Raw genomic sequence first — 20,823 nt, forward strand, 5'->3', positions numbered from 1 at the left:
AAAAAAAAAAAAAAAAGAAGTAAAAAATTAGGGTAATCAATCTTAAAACAAGTTTATCAAACACCATTTTAAATAAAATTTTGACATAAAAACTGAAAATTTTATTTTTGACATGAAACATCATTTCTATAACTAAATGATTACAGCATCACACTATGTATTGATATTTTGAAACTGGTCAGATGGAGAGAGAGAGAGAGAGAGAGAGAGAGAGAGAGAGAGAGATCAGTTTTCAATTTTCAAGAAAGTTAGAAACATAGAAGCGTGAAAATGAGGAAAGGAAAGCCCAAACAACCGACCAAATTTTGGCAGTTCGCATCATGGTTTTAGAATTGGATCGGGATTGGCTGGATCAAGGTTCAAAAACACGTTTTATTTCTATGTTTTGGTAGTTTTAAAATCATTAAAATTTCTGTTAAACAATGTATTTTTTTGTCTTTTGTTTGACTATTTAAGAGGACTAATGATCGAAATAAGTGAAATGAAGTGATTGAGATGACTAAAATTTTCATGAAATAATGTATTTTTTTTAATCAAAATGATCGAAATTCCGATGAAATGACTGAAATATGACTGAAATTGTATCTTTTTTTTGTTTTATAAACAATTTTATATAGATAAAAAAATATATACCAAAATATCCGAGATTTCAGTGAGATTCCATTGAGATTTTCAACTATGTATGGATTGTATTTGAATTGGTTGAGATTGATCATCAATATCAATTCGGTCAAATAGCTCACAATAGCCAAAAACATATATTTTATTTAAAGGGATATATCCATTCAATTCAATTCGTATTGGTATCTTTATGTTTATGTGGCTTTTTTTTTTGAGGGGAAGGAATCCCATCAGTATGACAAAGGAAATGTCTAGACACAGATGTGCATAAAAGATCATGCTACCCCTTTGCATGTTGAAAATGCTCCCGTTTATACTTTCATTACCCCACGCATGAGATGTTTCTTACCTCAAGAATTCTTTCGCTTTTTTATATTTCTACCTCATCATGACGTGGATATAGGATGGCATTCCCAACTACCACATGATTTTTTATTTTTGTTTTTGTTTTGTTTGTTTTTTTTTTTTTTTTAATTATTCTTTATTTGATTTTTGTTCAAAATGGGTCTGCCTCTCGAAAAATCACGAAGCAGATCCCATCATCCCAATATTCGATCCTCTAATGAAAAATAAATAAGTTTAAATTATTATTATTATTATTATTTTGGTAAATTTTTTTTCGATAGATGATTGGCAATAAAATAAGCTTACGAGTCTCAAAGTCTGTATTTATCAAAAAAAAAAAAAAAAAATCCCTCAAATATTGGGAGGTCAGCTTTCCACAAAATGATAAACTTCCCTAGCCTTCACATGCAGCATAAGATCGAGTTTTCCTTTAGCTCTGGTGGGTTCAGATGCACACAAATACTGGGAAGTCATTTTAGAGAACATATTTGTAAACCCGAGAATAGAGTAATGAAAGTTTCAATCCGGTAGGGGAAAATTTACTCTACATGCATAAAAGGGAAAAAGGATCACTGCCAAGCTATGTGGCCCATATGTTTGTTTTACTTATGCAGCCTTGTCCATCCGGCTTCAGATTCCTTCCCCTGGTGCCAGCGAGGAAACCTTCTCCCTATGTTTTGTTAGCCTTTATATCTAAAGAATGTCGATGGATAAATAATACCTGACTCCTTGATGGACCAGCCCAGTTAATGGGAGTCTGGGCTGAAATTAGTCCAACCCTTGTCAAACCCAGAGAATCTAGCCTCGGCTTGCCTCTTCCATAACAAATAACTGCTTAATTTGAAGGGACAAATTGATGGTGCTTTGGCGTGAAGTTGGTCCTAGGCCTTAAGTTGTAAACTTGAACCTGGGCCTGGGCTTGTCTCTTCAACCTATCCACTTCATAAAAATTGCAAAGTTCAAGCTAGAGATATAAACATAGGGCCCATTTTTTAAGAGGGGAGTTGGGAGTGGGGGCGTTGTTAGTATGGGACGCATATGTTAGTGGGGTTAAAGATATAAAAGTAAAGATGTGGTGAAATTACTGTAGCATCCCATCCCATCATGTTTGATTGGGTGGGAGTTGAGAGAAGAGAGAGAGAGAGAGAGAGAGAGAGAAGAGAGAGAAAAGAAGACGTTCAAGAACGGGCTTTGATGACCACTTCCATGACTACCACCGCCAAGGCTAGCCAGAGCATCGGCCATGATAATATCAACGGTACCAAAAACACTAACAATCCAAAACGCAGAAACCCTAATCCCGGGGATGCCATAAATGAAGAGATATGAGGAACATAGATGCAAAGAAAGTGAAGAAGGAGAAGAGAGGAAGAAATGGGGAGGGATGTGGGAGAGAGAGAGAGAGAGAAAGAGATCATCAAAGGGGGATCAAGATAACATACCTGAGAGAGAGAGAGAGAGAGAGAGAGAGAGAATTAGAAATGGCTTTGTATTTGGGTTTTGAGTTTTGTATCATTTACATGTACAGCAAATCGATTGTAGTTATTATTATTATTATTATTATTATTATTATTATTGATCTTGTGAAACTACCCCACAAAGACAATGGATTCAGATGGAATCTACAACAAGACACGATGGTTAGGGATAGTGATCCAGAGACCATTGCTTGCTTCTCTGTCTTCGATGATTAGATCGAGTTGGACGAGAAATCGTATCTAGTGGGAAGCCTCAGTTCACAATCACAACGGAGAGGTGGTTCTTTTGTCGTTCCTTCGGGATCTGCATAGGTTAATGATAAATTTATGGGCGGTGGTTGTGATGTAGCATGGCCGCCTTCGAATCATCAATCGGTGTTTTCAAGCTCCAGCGAAGAGTTGTCGGAAAAGTCGACGGGATCTGACGGAAACTACCAAAGATAGCGTGAGAAGAAGAAGAATAAGAATCTGAGGGAGAGAGAGAGAGAGAGAGAGAGACGTTGAACAATGAACATTACCGCCCCACAAAGTCCCACCAATTTGGTGGGACTTTGAAAGGGATTGAGGTGAATGCCACATTAACATATAGGAAAAGCTCTAAATGTTGTTTAGACACTTTTCTACCCCACTCAACCAAACGTTACACTTTTCAACGGGGTTAGAAAAATCCGTACCATAATCCCACCCCATCAAAACCCTTCTAAACAAACGGGCCCTTATGGATAAATTTTCCTTAAGCCACAATGAAGTAGGAATTCCGTCTCTAATGGTCATTGTTGGTGTTGGATGGGCAAAGAAAACAATGAAGGGTATTTTCAACCTCTAACACATACGGGGAGTATTGATGATCTTAGATCATGGGTGTTTCCCGCACCATAAGTGAAAGAAAACTTTCTCCAAAACTTATTAAAATGGGTTTTCCGTCATCCATGATGAAGAGAAAATCTCCTCTCATGTTTGGTGCTTGGATGAGACTCCTTGCATAATGGAAATGGTAGTTCAGATATTCAAATACAGGATACAGGAGGCATATCATTGTGGCATCCCAGTTGCGGTATTCCTTTCACTGAAAGTAAAAGAAACCTTTACAAAATTTATTTGTCTCAAGCTTGCGCATGTTACTGATTAGAGATACACATTTTTTGGTAGAATTAGAGGTGCATATGATTTTCAAAAGCAACAACCAATGGGAATAAGAAAGGATTTGGGCAGCCTATAAATGAACGAATCTTGGGTTTATATAGTGAGTTCATTGGTTGAGCCTAACCCTAAATGTTTAGGGTGGTAGGCCTTGAAATGTAGGATAGGATACATGTAGGATGCTATTATACCCACTGTGGTCACTCAAAGAACCTTTTCTAATCTTTATTTTAAATTAGTAATATGAATATTTATTCCTATTAATGTAATAATTTTAAATTTTAGAGAGAAGAAGCCTAAAAGGGCCCCCATACCAAGACACGGTGGAGGGTTAAATGACTGTCCCACCCCTCATGAAAGGTAGAAATCCCAACCCTATTGATGCTTCTACTAATGCTCCCATTGGTCTACGAGCTATGTAGGGACCATGCTACCTTTCAGGAAACCCAGCCTCTCCTTATATTTAATTACAGCTTTTTTTTTTTTTGGGTAAAGACTTAGTTACAACTCAAGATCTTAAAAGTGAGTAAGAAAAAAAAAATATATATATATATATATATCAAAAAGCACAAGTTTTGAGATGTATAAATCAGACCATAATCACTAAACATCCTATTCATTGGACCTTTGAGAATTGATATTATTCACAAACACAATTTAGAGGTAATGATAGAGACAATTCTAGCATTCACAGCATGCATTATTTATTATTCCAATGTACACATTGTATATATATCTTTACCTAGGGTTCAAAGACAAGCACAATCAAGAAACTAAATCACTCTGGGTAGGCCTCAATAATAGATGGAAGAGCTGGAATTTGGATGATTTTATGGCTAGGAAATCCTGCTTCCTCCAACAACTTTTTCCATTCTATCTTGGTCCTCTCTTTCCCACCAGAGGTATGAGCAATCATAAGCAAATCAAGCACCAATCCAGTTTCAGCAAATAAGCCTTTTCCTTCTGGCTCCAGCACCACTTCAACAATTATAATCTTTCCATTTTTTTCTGGCAATGCTTTCCGGCAATTCTTCAAAATATTTATGCAGATTTCATTGCTCCAATCATGCAATACCCACTATACATGTATATAAAAAAAATAAAAAAAAATATGAAGATGGCATTAGTAATGGAAATAATCTTATATTGGATAGCTCTAGGATCTTGAATGACTTCATATACCATATGGGTTTATCCATAATGGTTTAAGCTTTTCCGTTGGTTACTTCAACATGGTACAAGGCATCATACCTATCATGTTAATTAAACATATGTCTACAGTCATCCAAAAGTGAAGGGATACACATGCTATCACCGAAAAGATCAAAGGGGAACATGTGAAAGGATTGTTGGGAATAATCTCAGATTGGCCAACACTAAGATTGAATTTGGATAACTTCATATATGAGTTCGGATTCCATATAATAACTTAAGCTTTTGAATTAAATACTTCAACCTTTATTAAGCAAATTTATTAAGTGATGGTTTTCTTGGTACCCAAAATACTTTGGCACATTGTTATATAATTTTACTAGTTCAATTTTAAGTCAAACAGATTTTTTCATATGACAATATAAAACATTGAAAAACAAGATAAGAATCAAAACCAGAATAGTCACTGACAATGCAAAGGAAAAAAAGTGTATCAATTGATATTATACTTTAATTTGGATTTTTTTTTTCTGGTTAAATGTTGATTTGGATTTTAAGTATTTCGTCATTTCCTGAGGAATTATTAGATATTGTTCAGCAGTTTCTCCCCTTGTGGGCTTAATATACATGTCCATCTTTGAGGGGACATTGCGCCAAAAAGAAAAATGTATAAAAAGGACAAGTATTGACGGCTCCAAACCCATTATGTAAAGGGGTAGGCTAAATGCACCGGAGAGAGAAATAAACTTCTCTCTCTCTCTCTCTCTCTCTCTCTCTATTTTTTTTTCTTCTAATTTCGTCACGATTAAGAATAGATGATTTTACCAAATTAATAAAAAAGAAAAATATTGCTGGTTTAATCTTGCATTGGCTTAACTCTGAGATCTTGATACCATATACTTTGTTGAGCTTCTATTTCATAGCTTTACTTTTTTTTTTAATGAAAAATAAATTAATCTTTTGAATTATAGAATTCAACCTTTCTTCATTATATTATCATTTCAATACTCACTTGTTCAATTTTAAGCCAAACAGATTTGTTCATGTGACAGAATAAAACATGATAATATCCAAAAGCAAATTAATCACTAAGAATATAAATGGAAAAGTTTATCTAATGCTATTATTATTATTATTATTATTATTATTATTATTATTATTATTATTATTATTATTATTTGTGAATAATGAATACATTAAAAGGGGGGGGAGGCCCTAACTCAAGCCAAGTATTGCCTAATGCAACCCTCTTACCATTACGTAGATTAATAACTAATAATAAGTATGACCACTTGCTTGCCCTTGTGGGTTCCCCATATTACCCTAGTGGTTCTTGCACCCAAAGAAATATTTGCACAAAATGACAAGGGTGGATAGCTCCAAACCCATAATGTAAGGGAGAGGCCTGGTCTCTCTCTCACTCTTATATTTGCAATTGATGTTTTACCAAATGAAAAGACTGCTTTTAATCTGATTAATCTCTCTCTCTCTCTCATATTTTTTAAAAGTTTTTGTCTACAAATTTCCTAAGGTTTTGGAATTAATTGATGTTTTACAAAATGAATGAGAAAAAAGACTGCTAGTTTAATCTGATTAATCCCTTGATTGGTTTCTCTTACTATAGAGTTAAGTAGAAGTTTACCTTGAGGAAGTGAACATCAGCTTTGGGAATAGACACAAACATATCTCCTCCGACATGAGAGACACCAGTGTACTGAGGTGCTGTGTCTACGACATGTGGTAGATCAAAGTTGATCCCCTTCACATGTGGATGACTCTTCACGATCTCCGCCACCGCCATCCCAGTCCCTCCGCCGACATCCACCACCACCGACCCTGATCCCATACCCGCAAACCCTTCCCTGTAGGCCGACAACACAGCCTCAAGAACAACTTTTGAAGTGCAAGCCATGCCCTCATTGAAGAGGTGGTTGAACTCTGGGTTGGCAGCAGCGAAGTCCCAGATCTGGCAACCATGAGCTTTGGTGAAAGCCACGCCGCCTTCTTGGGCACATTTAGTAAGGTAATGCCAAGGAGCCATAAGCCATGGATGGTCTTCCGCTAGCACCATTGCTGCCAGGCTTGGTGAGGTGGAGGAGTCCCTTAAGAGCCATTTGGAGGAGTTGGTTAGCCCATAGACAGTCTCTTTGATGTCGTCGGCTATGGGTTGTGATGAGGTGAAGATGCGTTTGCGTACCAATAGCCTCATGACCCGTGCGAGGCAGTCGACGTCCGGAGAAGGAGAGTCGATGCCGGCGGCGATCTCCTGTAAGGTAATGGGATGGCCGTGGGAGTTGATTATATCGGCTACACGTAACTCAACCGCACATTTCAGGGCCATCGATTCTGCGAAGCTAAACATTATCTTCCATATCTCTACTTGCCCTTGCAGTGTTCCTTCCTCCTCTATTAGCTCCTCCTGCTTCGGCATCTCTGTCTCTCTCTCTCTCTCTTTCTCACACACACACACACACCACACAACGAAGAAAGAAGTTGGGCATCAGTCATTTCAGATATGGGATTCCACCTAAATTGGGCATCAGTCATTTCAGGTAGATTTAGGGAGTAGTTGGGACAGGAGATTTTAGTTTTGTCACGTTACAAGGCTCATCACATCATCTTACATCATCTTAGGGTTCACAAATTCTAAAAGATTTTTTTTTTTTAATATCCTCGTAATACTCCTCTAAAGGTACATCTAAAGCTTTGTGGTGAATGGTTTCTCATTCCAAAATGTACGCTCTTCCAAAAATTGAAGTGGAGCTGTGGTCTTATGGATGATTTGTGATTGGAAAGAATCGACAAATGGGTCTCCAACAATAAAGCGGATACGGCCAATATATCTTTTAGGTGTCCTTATGATTAGTAAAATGTAATACATGACTATTATTACCACTTTATAGTATATATGTTAGTCCATATATATGATAAAAAACCTCACATACATATTAACGGCTAAATTTTAGTATAAAATAAATAAAAAATAAAAATAAATTTACTCAAACCATAGTTCAAAATTTTGATAATATTACTGTATCAGATTCCTCGATAACGATTTTGAATCCAATACCATGCACTTGAACAATGCTACCCCACACTGGTTGGATGCAGGAGGTGGAAACATTAATCCTCCCATTGTTAGATAAGGACAAAAGCGCCATAGTCAAAATAGGGCCCATCTGTCAGAAAATAATTGACGATAATCTCAAACAGCAAATCCTCTATTGAGGAAAAAAATAGATGTATACCTGATATAATAATTATTATTATTAATTTTTTTTTGGTGTAAGTAAACTTTATTTAGATCAATGTGTAAAGTTCTAGTACGAGTATAATCAAGGATTTAAGGGACGGTATGTTATTGGTATATACGGATACCAATACCGATCCATGGAAAGAAATTTAGATTTCTCTTCCAACTTTATTGTAGAAAGAATTGTTTACAAAAGAAACTGCACTCACACAAAATATAAGCCTGAATTACCATGCTAGATTCTATCTAATTTTAGTTCAATTGATCCACAGAGATCCATGAAACCGCAATCATATTTAATTTTCCATCCCATATAGGTAAGAAAAGAATGTATCTAAATAACAAAGCATGATAAAATAAAATGGTGCTCAACATAGAGAATGAGATATGAAGTGGAAGGAGAGCACGAACAAGGTGTACACAACAACGAAGTAGTTAATGTTAGAGCTTTGATCCGGACTAAATATCATCTACCACTTCACGGAGGCATAATTTAGCAGCTTCCGCAAGTAAAGAGAAACCATCATGCAAATCTTCAAGTAGAAAATATCTCTACTTATCATAGTTTCTTTTTTCTTTCTTGTAATATATTAAAAAATTAGGATCTGAGACGGCCCTCATGTTGAGTTTCTAAGTAATGCATTGCATTCCCATCTCTAGAGATTTGTTGTCATCCCAAGTTTTTCGAGTGTTTAAAAGAATGGAATATGCTTCAATTCTTTTATTGGCTACAAGGAACAACTCTTTTAGTCATACTGGGATTGAATTTTTTTTCTTTTTTGGTGGGGTGGGGGAAATCTCATATGCAGATCTGCAGAAAATATCCTAGGATTTTATGTACCTTAGATGTTTTTCGTCTTGAGCACTATTTTTCTAAACATGGGAGTAAATCTTTTTTTTCGCTAAAGATTCGTTGTATTAAGAAGAAATAAAGAATGTACATCCCAATATAAAAGAAAAAAAAAGATATCACCACCATCATACAAGAAATAGACTAAGATAAAATTTGACCAGCCCCACCTTCGGCATTGCCATCAGCAGGAAAAGGCCCCCTTAAATCTTAGTCGAAATAAAAATCTATAAGTTCATAAAGCGATATCTTGGACGCTGGTTAGCATCCAAATCCAATTCCATTGAAACCAACCGAGGCCAAGCTTCCACTGGATACGACACTTCAAATCTCGCTGATGATTTTGCCAAAAAATCAGCAATCACATTTGCCTCCCGGTAACAATGCGTCACGTTCCAATTTATTGAATTCAGGTAAGATAACAGACTCCTCCATCGTTGTAGAGCAAACCATGGAACTAAACCTTTAGAAAGAAGGATTACCACTGCCGTAGAATCGCATTCAATCCAAAGATGCTGAAAACCATTTATCTTTGCCTGTTCAAGACCAGCGATCACTGCCAAAATTTCCGCTTCAAAATTTGTTCTGATACCGACATATTCTCTGTAGTTCAAAAGGCTGTCCCCCTTCTCGTTTCTGAAAATACCGCCTGCTCCGGCCTTCCCTGGATTACCCAAGGAGCATCCATTAGTATTTAGCTTAATCCATCCTGGAAATGGGAGACACCATCGAACTTCAATAATCTCTCTACGAGTTCTTGTTACCCGAGGAATTCCTATTCTTCTAGCACATATCAGATCCGGGATGGAAAGGGGTTTCCCAAGATGTACACTAGAAATCATACAAATTTCTCCTTTCACTCGAGCAAATATATGTTTATAATGAAGAGCTGCACCATCATGATATCTAGCATTTCTCTCCATCCAGACAGCATATGGGATCAGAATAAAGCCACAAAGCCACACAGTTGAAAATGTTAAATTCTTCCCTTTCCGTTTCCACCATGCTAAAAGGTCCCCCATTCTATCAAGGGGCTGCCACCTGATACCGAATAAATCACAAAAAGAATTCCACAGAGATTGGGTGTACTCACAATGAATGAATAAATGAGGGATAGATTCTTCTGCGTGACTACACAAAATGCACCTAGAAGGCATCATCACACCCCTTCTGCGCACCTCCTCATCCGTGGGTAACCGATTATGAGCAAGCCTCCAACCAAACACAGCTTGACGAGGCTGAATCTTGGATTTCCATAAAATAGAAAACCAAGGGAATTTCTGATTTTTCCCCCTAATCTCCTCCCACGCTGATCGCAAAGAGAATGCCCCAGAATTTGACAGCTTCCAATGACATATATCCTCCATAGGCGATAAAGAAATTCTTTTTGCCTTCTCAAAGGTCTCAGCAAGAAATTTCGAAGAAACATTTGGAAAAGACCATTCACCATTTCGATTAAGATCTGCCAGTTGCATAGTCCTCCCTATGAACATTTTCTGCTCCAAATTAGAAGACTCCGCCAGGGAAGAATTTTCTAACCATTTATCTGTCCAAAACATGATTTTTTCCCCATTTCCCACTGTCCATCTTTCCATGTCCGACACGAATTTCCACACCCTCTTCAGCCCCGGAAAAATGGAGGAAGATTTATATCCCTTTCTGAGAGAGCCATCTTTCTGAACAAATCTTGCTCTAAAAAATTTGCTCATAATATTGTCTTCATGTTTAATCTGCCAGGCGAGCTTGCATAAACAAGCTTTATTCACCTCTCTCAGTTTTCTGATACCCAAACCGCCCTTATCCTTGGGCTTGCAAGTGTTCTCCCATTTTATCACAATTTTTTTCCCCACCTCCATTTGACCCGACCAGATAAAATTTCTCATCCACCGCTCTACAGTTTTAATAATGGACTGGGGCCACCAATAAACTGCAAAATTATGGATAGGAATACTCGAAATTACTGATCGAACCAACTCCACCCGACCAGCCATCGAGAGGAGCTTCCCTTTCCAGGCAGCCAATCTGCATTTAATCTTATCCATCAAAGGTAAAAGATGATTTTTCTTCACTCTTCCCTTGAAGATTTCCACACCCAAATACCTTGTAGGGAATTTTGAGGCCTGACTTCCCAATAAACTTATAGAGAATCATTCGAAGTGGCATGGCCATTTACAACCGAGGACTTCAGATGCAGCCAATACGAATGAGTGACTTAATTCAGATGAGGGAACCAAAAGACCCTGCCTTAGGAGAAGTCACTACAAGAAAAAAGGGTTTTTGGGACGGAAATTATCTGTCCCAAATACTAAAATAGTGTCGCTAATACCTATTAGGGACAGTATAAATTTCCATCCCAAAACTGTCGTTACAACGGCCGTCGCATAATTTAAGAGACGGAAATTTTTTTCCTTCTCTAAGTGGTTAATTGCGACAAATTTTGAGGCAGAAACTAACCGTTGCAAATAGAAACTAAAGCGATGGAAAAATCTGTCACAAATATTGTGTTGGCCAGGTAACTTAGCGACAGTATATTTCTGTCTCTGTAACTAAAGGATTATTTGCCACCCTTACTTACCGTCGTAAACTATTAAAAAACTATGTCATTGGAGACAGATAACTACCGTCTCAAATAAGAAAGTTGTTTATCATTTGAGACAGATTTTTACTGTCCTTAACAATTTCCTCCTTATAGAGACAGATAACTGCCGTCTCAAATAAGAAAGGTGTTTATCATTTGAGACAGATTTTTATTGTCCTTAATAGTTTCCTCCTTATAGAGACAGATTACTTCCGTCTCAATTAGTAAAAGTTTTTTTAAATACTTTATCATTTGGGACAAATTTTTTCTGTCTTGAATAATGTCCACCTTATAAAGACATATAATTTCCGTTGCAAATAAGAAAAGCTTTATGCATTTAGAGACGGAAAAAATTCATCTCTAAAAATCATGTAGGAAAAAAAAATTTTCATTTTGCTGGCATGCATAATATAATGACCCTGTTCTTACACATTACTAGATCTAACCAGACAACAGTTAATAATTATATCATCCAAAAGTATTAACATGAAAGAAATCCATACAAAGACTTAATATTTACATAATCATCAAATAAAACTAATATTTCAGAGAAATTATTCTAAACATACAATCCAAGTGGTTGTCTATGCCCAATCCATCCTCAAAGTTCCCCTTGGCAGCAACCTCTTTCCTCCAAACTTTCTTATTGGTTCGTTGCTCTTACCTAAGCTGCAAATTGGAACATTTCCACAAATAATTAGTTAATATTTTTGTCATGGTTATTTATAGTGAAGGATGAATAGAATGCTGTTTGCAGACCATCAAATCACCTGATGTGTAATTTGGTTTGAAACTAGAACTATAAGCTCCATTATGGACTGCAACAAAGATAAAAGTTATGTTAGTAGTTAAAATAAGTATTCTTGAAAGAGTACAACAGGATGAACTATATGTTTAACCTTCTTTAGTTCTTCACGACTTTGCCTTTCAAAAGGACCTACTGAAAACAAAATGATTCAAACTGATCAAACACAACACCAGTTGCTGGAAATTCTACTTGACAAAACGGCAAAAGAAAAACCCAAGATATATTAAGTGTTAAGTAAATGGAAGAGGGCAGTATAATTTTAAATTTAAATATTCAAAGCAATTGTTCCATATGAAAGTTCAGGCAGAAACGGGTTAACGACAAATTGTAGAAAAAAAAATAGATAGTCATAATGTCTTCAAAATCAAAGATTTCAATTCAAAATTGGATAGTAAACCTGCACCATGACCCACAACAGAATTACACGCGGTGCCTTATGTGTTTACAAAGGTTCTTCATCCATTTAAAAAAAAATCTAGCAACATAAGATATAAGAAGTTGAACTGTTTTATGAAGTTATTGGATATGAGCCTTATTGAAGAAAATATTAAAAATGAAATGAGAATAGAAAAAACCCTGATAGTTGGCACTGAATCTGGGTAATGTCAGGAAAAAAAAAACAAAAAATAAAAAATCGTAAACAACATTCAAGTAGCCAATGGAAAGCTCCAAAACGCAATAATAGAAGGAGAGAATCAAAAGGTGATAAAAGTAGAGAATAACACACCATTGCAGGCAAAGTCTTAAGACGAGAAAGGAAAAGCAAAGAAGAATGAATGAAAGAAAGGATAAATGATTTCAAGGCAATAAATCAATAAGAAACCACATTAGCTTACAATTATTCAATAGGGAACTTTGACATCTCTAAGATGAAGACTCTCATCATAGCAACATACCACTCCAACATGGCATGCACTCTCCTTAAGTTGAACCATTCATGTAAAGCTAGATTACTTCTTAGGAAGTTCTATTAACATAAATAACAACTCCACTCTTAGCGAGCATAGGTATATTAGCAAGGTATTAGAGAAAAGAGTTTCACCATCATTAATTACATGGTTGAGATGAGACAACCAAATCATTTGCATGGAATGAAATAAGAAGTTGTACTCTATATCCAAAGAATTCCTTCGTCCTAACTGTTGTACCCATCAACTTACTCTCGATCAACTATATATCACTCAACAAAGGAGTTAATTAGAGAGAGAGAGAGAGAGAGAGAGAGAGAGAGAGAGAGAATTTTAAAATCCATCCCTTGATCAAAATTACAGTTGATGCAGAGTTTTTAAGAATCGGAATTAGCCAGGACCAATCCAGATTCTCCCCGATCCAATTCAAGCCAATCTTTTACTGGAAAACCTTGGATACCTGGAAAATGACAATTCCAAGGCCTATCCAAATCAGAATCTGCCATGACTAACCATCTAGGTTTTTAAACCTGGGTTAAAGGAAACACTCTTCCCCCATCCCCCCCAAAAATAAGTAAAAATGTATCCAATATTATTGAGAATGACTAGGGCCTCATTGTCTATACCTGAAGATGCAAATGCACGTGGGGCATTTGTAATGGGGCAAAGAAAGAGACATGGATTTGGATTCATACTTGACAAAAGGAGAGAAGAAACATATAAGTTTAAACTAATTTGCATGGCATTATTCATTTGAAACATTTGTTTGTATATATGTCCAATCCATCTTCCCCCCTCCCCACATTTCTGTACAAAGTGACGAGGTCATCAATCAAAACAAAAGGACATACTGCAAATAGTACCTGGATGACTTCACATCTTTATACTGTCATTGTCGTATTCATCAGCTTCAACACTGGCTCCAAATGACTACCTACAACATTTTTGTAAGCCTGCCCTATTGGATGAACCAAGTACTATGCCCCATAAGACTCTTCCTGCTATAGAAAAAAAATTTCATGTCAATCATAGAGGAGGATAAAAATCAGCATTCCCCTAATGTAAGATAAGGACATTGATAATCTGATACAGATCACCAAGATAGCTACCCTAAAAAGTACTAAAGAAGAAGCAAGAAGACACTGAGTCAACAACTTACGAGTTAACTCAGTTTAAGGGTGATCTGGGTCATCACCTACAAAACCATAATTGATGGACTTGTTTAGGAATAGTTTTCTCTAACTTTATTGCATGTTTATTCATTTCTTTGTAAAAGCTGAGTTTTTATTTTTATTGGCCTTTGCTACTTCTATATAATAATGTAAGGGCTAATTAACCCTCTCCCATTGATTTTTACTATGTATAAAGTATGCCATTACTGCTCAATACTCTATGAGAGTCAGATTAATGGTTGTGGGATGTAGTTGCTGCCTGATTTGATGCTATGTGGGTCAGTGGGATGCTAATCAAGGCTAGGGTGTGAATCTCAAGTCATATTGTTCTTGTATCTTCACCTTCACTGTTTAATTCCTGCAACAAGTTAGTTCTTAACCTAAGTTCATGTGCATGCTATAAATCTGAAACCTTCATTTTCTTACCTGTTACTATTGACAGTTTAATTCTGATTTCATATTGTTCAATCAGGTTCTACCCTACAACTGTATGATTTCAAATTTTGAATCTGATCTCTTAGCATCTGATTCCTATTGTTACTAGGCTTGCTGGTCTTCTTACTTTTATTCTCTGTTTTCTAGTTTCCATCAATAAATTTTGTTTTCCATAATATCTCAGATTACTCTTCAATCCTATTCTATATTCTATTAACTGTCGCTACTGCATCTGATTGAGTTTATTTACTGATCAGAAATCACTTAGTTACTAACATCAATTCTTGTTTTTAGAAGTCCTATTTCAAGCAGGATTCTTCTGAAACTCGAGATCAGACCCTTGGATCAAGTTCAACTTTTAAAATTTTATTCCTATATTTGATTCAAATCTGAGATGCAGATTACTGTTTATCACTTATTCTTAATTCTGGTCAATATTCATTCATTGGGCTTCTGGTTTTCAAATGAGTTTCTGAACCTAATCTTTAGGCTTCTAGAAACCCATCTTAATTATAACAACAAAAGAAATATGAACTCATATCTATCAATTTCTGGATTAAAGTACATGTTATCTCAAATCCTCAACCTATCTTGTAAGTTTAAGCTCGAAAGTATTACACCAATCTTCATCCATTTCCCTATTAAAAAGACATAATCATATCTGTTCAATCAAATCCTATTTCAGAGTTACGACAGAGAAGGCAAAATGCAATGGAAGACTTACAGTGTCTGCAACTCAGAGAGGAACTGTATGTTTCCTGAAAACTGATCTTTTAGCCCACTGCTTAATATTGTTCTGATATAGAAATTGAAGAAGGGGAAGAGAAGTATCAAGAATTTTCACAAAGTTGAAATCATTGATAACTGATAGAAAAATAATAAATTTAGTAATGACTTAGATGGAGATCACTCGAGAACTAGAACACTTAATCCCATCCCAACCATCCCCAAAAGGATCTGAACACACCCAATTAGTTGGTATATTCTGCCAATCAAAGTTGAGGGCAGACAGAGCATCACCTGCATCAAGAAATTAAAGATATTGGAACTAATCTGATATCTTTATGAAGATGAAATTAACCAGTGGAACAAGACCTTACCATCCTCAGAATTTGTCACAGCTTCTATAGATGTAATTTGAAAGAGAGAAACTAGTAGCCAAGCGTAGTAGATACTTTGAAGATCCATTGCTGATAAAAAACCTAGCTAGCTATCGAAGCATAGGAAACTACTACTCTTTTGTTATCAATGAAGCCCAACTAATACATTTCTAAACTACTATTCCCTGGCACCCACTAGACTTTGAGAAATCGTTTGGTGTTGAAGGCAACAAAGAAAAAGAAATAAAAGGGGCGGGGGGGGGGTTTACTCTTACCTATTATGGACGTCGGTAAATGGTCATTACTATAATAACTTTGAGCAACAGTAGCATCTTCTCTTTCAGAGCAGCAGCAACAACGAATGTGTTTAACTAAATCAATAGCAGGAATATATGCCAGGTCTTCAATCCAAGCATCAGCAGCACTGCAGCGCACATTGTTGATTGTCGCCTGGGACTTGCAGCGGTGACTGACGTTGTTGGATGGGCTAAGAACAGCAAAGTATAAGGAATCCTTTTCCTTAAAATTGATCAGATCCTCACTCCTCACTCGATCAGATCCTCTATCTTCAGTCCTCACTCCTCACTCCACACTTCTCACTCGATCATATGCTAGTTTTCTTTTCTTTTTGAAATCCCCAAACCTATTTCTAGTTCCCGCGAGCGCAATAGGACTTAAAATAATAAAATTAGTTGCCGACTTCTATTTTTAAATCGGACAACATAAAAACGAGGATGTGTGTTTGAAATCCCAAATTTTCGGACGGTAGAAATTTTGTCTCAAATATATTTATAAGAGAGAAAAAAACCGTCTCATATATTAAATTTATTCTGGAAATAGAGCGGAAAATATACCTTCCCAAATTTTTGGGACAACAATATGTCCGTGTCCAATAAGGGGTTACAAATCTGTTATTGGATTTCCCAAACGTTTTTTTGTTTTAAATCTAATTACACACCCTCTAAAAAAATGGGTTATGAATACTATCCTTACTTACTGCCTTACAATTCAACCAACTTGGCACAACGCTCTTCACATTGTCTTTTAAATTTATGAGTTATATCATGTCATATTAGATGTTCAGGGTACTTGACATATTCGATGTTCCAACAAACATAACAAAACATGGGACATGTGAGTGAAAAGTGCTCATTTTTTGTCTCTCAAGTCCCAAGAATGGTGATCATTGTTAGCTTTAATCTCTATTTCCTTTCTTAATTTGAGCTTAGCCAACCCTGGATTGGGTTTGGGTAAAATGTTTCTGGTTTACAGGGTTAGCTAGCAAGTACAGTATATATATATATATATATATATATAAAAACTGCGCTAATAAATCGAGCACAATAAAGCAAACTGCGGGAATTGATAAACAATTGCTGCATTTTTTAATACGTGGCTAAATAATAATTTAGTTGCCTCCATTTTTCTAAGCCGAGGCTAAAGTAAAATTATCAAGAACCACGGTTTCTTAAAACCGCGATTAAAGTACAAAATACTGACCACAGTTTTCTTGAACCCTGACAATAGAATGCATGGCAATAATCGCGGTTTATATAAACCATGGAAAAAAATAATTTACTAACTACAGTTTAAAAAATCGTGGTTAAAACAAAGTGTCTAACCACAGTTTATATAAACCGTGGCTAAAGAAGTCTTCTCATTTGCCACGGTGGTATTGGCCACAGATTAGCCGCGGTTTTCAAACTGCGGTTATTGACCTTTTGCCACGGTTATATTAGCAATTGCCGCAGTTAAAACCGTGGCTAAAGACCAATTTTCTTGTATTTTGTTTAGCTAACTGGTCTTAAACTTAAAACCAAACCATTTATTAAATGGTTTTGTGATTTTGATATAAATGGTTCGGTTTGGTTTCGATTTCAAATTCACATCCTTACTACTGTCAAAGAGAAGGGTTCCCAAGTCCATGGTTTTGTGATTTTGATATAAATGGCTCGGTTTGGTTTCGATTTCAAATTCACATCCTTACTACTGTCAAAGAGAAGGGTTCCCAGGTCCATGCCATCAATCCACCCCCGTCCCCGCTTTGGTCTGCTTCATCCCATAGAAAAAGCTCCAGTTGTGACTTCAGTATTTCTTTCTTGTTATCATGTAATTGCCATACAGTAAGACACATTTTCCCTTATTAATACCACTAGTAGCCTATCCAGATATATGGTTTACAGTGTCTATAACACTTGCAGATTAAAACGATGTAATTTAAATATGTGATACTTATGTATTGAAGGGTATAGAATGTGTCAGAGTCACCTGTTATCCAATGGGATGGAAGGATTAGGAAGTCCAATATCCCACCTGATGTATGACAGTGTAAGGGTTGTGTTTAGATTGTCCAAAAAGTACATGGTTCCTATATTTTCATATATATAATAACAGTTCATGATGAAGTAGTAAAAAAATAAAAAAATTAATTAAGGGAAAATCAATAGAAAATATCATATCAGAATTAAAAAAGTACGTAGTGAGAGAATTAAAAGATACATTATTTAAAAGTTCCGTATTGAGTCTCAAAAGACCAGCGACCCATACTCCCTTGATGAAATCACATGAGAGAAATGTATGCCAAATAAACTTCCATCTCATATTAACAAAGTCGAAATTATCCTCCCCTTAGTCATCTAACAGCACAAATGCCTATAATGAAAGAGGATTGGTAGATGAATTGGGTACTACAACCCAACCGTGATGCAAAGAGTACTGTTGGCCCCAATTTGTATAACATCGACTGTGCTTCACAACAACTTTGTCCTCTCTCATATCATGAAACACCTAACCATCTATTTGGATTAGCTCCATAGGGTAATCATCAATAGCAAACATCATACCATGAAGGACTGAAATCCTGTCTCTAGTTGTCCTTATAAGGTCCTAATACATCTTGTATTTAGGATCTCCGTTACAAAAAATTCCTCAGTTGAAGATCTAGGGCCCGTTTGATAACGTTTCAAGAAACGCGTTTCTGCCATTTTTGTTTCCAGAAACAGCAGAAACAGAGTAAAAAGCGTTTGATAAAACTGTTTCGTTTCACTTATTTTCAGAAATAGAAATAGAAATTTTTACTTATTTATGGTTCAAGAAACGACCCAGGCGAAACAAGTTGCCATTTCTAGAAACGACTTGTGGCCATTCTTTCACTAGTTACTATCGACTTCTAAAAACATGACTTATCAAACACCTTCAATTCCGTTTCTGTTTCTAGAAACAGAAATTTATGTTTCTACCGTTTCTTGAAACATAAACAACAGAAACGTTATCAAACGGGCCCCTATAAATCACCTCTAGTAGAAGTTTCAAAAAAGCCTGATCAGCCCAAATCCGCCCTGAGCCCAATTAGGGCTTGAGCTAAGCTACTTTGCTCATAAGATGGACTTGGGCTGGAATTTTTAGGCCCAATGCAAGGACAAGCTGGGCTTCGATTGAGCTTTGGGCCTAGCCTGGCCCAACCCAACCTTATGTATATTATACATATATTATATTATTATAATATTATGTACAATAAATATATTATATGACTACATTAACATATAAAATGTATACTTTTTTTTAAATGTCTCCATTCATTATCAATACCTTTTGTAATCACGCCACTCACGTATACCTTTACTTTTTTTGTTTTTAATATAGAGGGGCTGTCATGGTCAATTAGGGCCAATCTAGACCAATCAAGATTAGTAAGGGGCACGTTGGATTGGGTTGAGCCCAACAAGGCTATGCTTGGGTTGAGATATCCAAGCCCGACCAAGAGTTGGGCTGGAGCTGGGCTGAGTAAAGAGACCTTAGGGTTAGGTTGAGGTTTTAAGAAACCCGGCCCAACCCAGTGCATTGACACCCCTAACTCTACTACCCTTTTAGCTAGTATCATTTCTCTACAGTGATCATGACTAGGATAGTAAGATGGTTTCCAAAAAAAAATTGATTCTTTAGAATGATTCTGAGGAATTCTAAAGATAGAATTGAATATTAATTTTATCGAGAAATTAAAGCTCCATAGTTGTACGGCCCTTATGCCCAAATAAAAAGACAATGAAATGACACTAGTACCCTTGTGAAACTCAAAAAAGCAACCCCATTAGTTTATGCCTAGGTATGACCTCTCATTGATCCCTGCATTGGCGCAAGGGCTGCATGACCAAAGAACATTCTATCCACTAAATTTTTACTTTTTAAATCCAAGGGATTGATTCAATGTAAAGTAAACTATTATAACGAAAAAGGAAAAGATTTAGAGTTGATTATTTAATCATGTGAATTGTGAGGTCATCTTTTAATTTTTATAAAAAAATATTGATTTATATATAGGGAAAAGGACATGAAAGCCAGCAGGACACAATGGTATCAGGAAAGCTAGCGAATGTAGGCTGTTGGATTAGATAGATTACATCAATACCGTTGGTTAATTGTTGTCTTACGTAACCTACCTAGTATAGTTACTCTTCTTCTCCCTCACTATCTCTTCCGATTTCTCATCCATCACAGTCGTTGCCGCTATCCAGGAAGAAGAAAGCTCGGAGAGAGAGAGAGAGAGAGAGAGAGAGAGAGAGAACAGCAAAAACCAGCGGAAAAAAAAAACTATGCTGCCTCTGCAGCCACTGTCCGAGAAGAAGAAACGCAAAAAGCTCAGAGAGAGAGAGAGAGAGAGAGTTCAACTTTGGATCTTTAGTTGATTTCCGCCATGAATCGTGAATAGTAACCCCCCCCCCCCCCCCGGTCCTCCCTTGTATGTTTGATTTCAGTTTCTCCTAGATTCATTTTTTTATGATAGGCTACAACCACTGCACCGTAGCTACTTTGGATCCTCCATTGATTTCTGCCATGAATCTAGAATAGTAAACTTTTTTTTCCCCCTTGTATGTTTGATTTCAGTGTCTCCTATATGCATTTTCTTTTTATGATAGGTTGTAGCCGCCGCCTCTGCCGCTGTCTAGGAAGAAGAAAGCTGAGAGAGAGAGAGAGAGAGAGAGAGGA

General features: G+C 36.4%; 1 protein-coding gene across 1 annotated transcript; it reads right to left on the minus strand.

Moving 5' to 3' along the window:
- Positions 1-4,165: 4,165 nt before the first annotated feature.
- LOC122093445 ((R,S)-reticuline 7-O-methyltransferase-like) lies at positions 4,166-7,228 on the minus strand. The gene is made up of 2 exons (XM_042663795.1): positions 6,379-7,228; positions 4,166-4,662 (listed from the first exon to the last, which is right to left on the minus strand). The coding sequence occupies exons 1-2, from the start codon at positions 7,165-7,167 to the stop codon at positions 4,363-4,365; spliced, it is 1,089 nt and encodes a 362-aa protein (XP_042519729.1). The 5' UTR covers positions 7,168-7,228; the 3' UTR covers positions 4,166-4,362.
- Positions 7,229-20,823: the final 13,595 nt, after the last annotated feature.

This window comes from Macadamia integrifolia, chromosome 11 (genome assembly GCF_013358625.1).
Source record: "Macadamia integrifolia cultivar HAES 741 chromosome 11, SCU_Mint_v3, whole genome shotgun sequence".
Lineage (NCBI taxonomy): Eukaryota > Viridiplantae > Streptophyta > Magnoliopsida > Proteales > Proteaceae > Macadamia > Macadamia integrifolia.

What these genes read in the sequence shown, in the direction of transcription:
- LOC122093445 (XM_042663795.1), bottom strand. Translation starts at nt 7,167, where the DNA reads ATGCCGAAGCAGGAGGAGCTAATAGAGGAGGAAGGAACACTGCAAGGG. An exon ending in CTGATGTTCACTTCCTCAAG is followed by an intron (nt 4,663 to 6,378) that starts GTAAACTTCTAC and finishes ATACATGTATAG; the next exon opens with TGGGTATTGCATGATTGGAG.